Genomic DNA, 531 nt, shown 5'->3' with positions numbered 1-531 from the left:
TAAAGAGACAGGCGACGGGGGCTTCGTTGTGTCTCCTCCAGCAGAAGAGACAGAAAATAAATGAAAAGAAATAATAAAGGAGACAGCAGCACCTGTTGCGGCCTGCTGCTGCTGCTGCTGCTGCAGTTGTTGCTGCTGCTGCTGTTGCTGCAGTTGTTGCTGCTGCTGCTGTTGCTGCAGTTGTTGCTGCTGCTGCTATAAGTAGTGATGCTATTATCATATGTACAAGCACTGCTGCAGCAGCAAATACAGTTGTCGTTGTTGCTGCTGCTGCTGCTGCTGCTGCTGCTGCTGCTGCTGCTGCAGCTGACTTTGCTGTTGTTGATGAGCTGCTGCTGGTTTGCTGCTGCTCCGCGTCCCGGTGTTACCGCTGCTGCTGCTGCTGTTGCTGCTGCTGCTGCTGCTGCTGGAGTTGCTGGAGTGTCTTGACGGGTGCAGCAGCAGCAGCAGCAGCAGCAGCAGCAGCAGCAGCAGCAGCAGAAGAGAGACAAATATCTGCTGTCTCCTCAATGATACGCTCAGAAGGAGACA

At 53.9% G+C, this 531-nt stretch overlaps 1 protein-coding gene across 1 annotated transcript in view; it reads right to left on the bottom strand.

Annotated features, from left to right (window-relative positions):
- EMH_0049480 (uncharacterized protein) overlaps positions 1-220 on the bottom strand; it is a gene marked incomplete at both ends in the record, with an annotated part of 7,290 nt that extends 7,070 nt beyond the window's left edge. Inside the window, one exon of the mRNA XM_013496535.1 lies at positions 93-220. Within this exon, the coding sequence (XP_013351989.1) occupies positions 93-220 (128 nt within the window). The remainder of the gene's footprint in view (positions 1-92) is intronic.
- Positions 221-531: the final 311 nt, after the last annotated feature.

This window comes from Eimeria mitis, genomic scaffold (genome assembly GCF_000499745.2).
Source record: "Eimeria mitis Houghton genomic scaffold, Emh_scaff2155, whole genome shotgun sequence".
Classification (NCBI taxonomy): domain Eukaryota; phylum Apicomplexa; class Conoidasida; order Eucoccidiorida; family Eimeriidae; genus Eimeria; species Eimeria mitis.
This window is presented reverse-complemented; position numbering and strand designations above follow the sequence as displayed.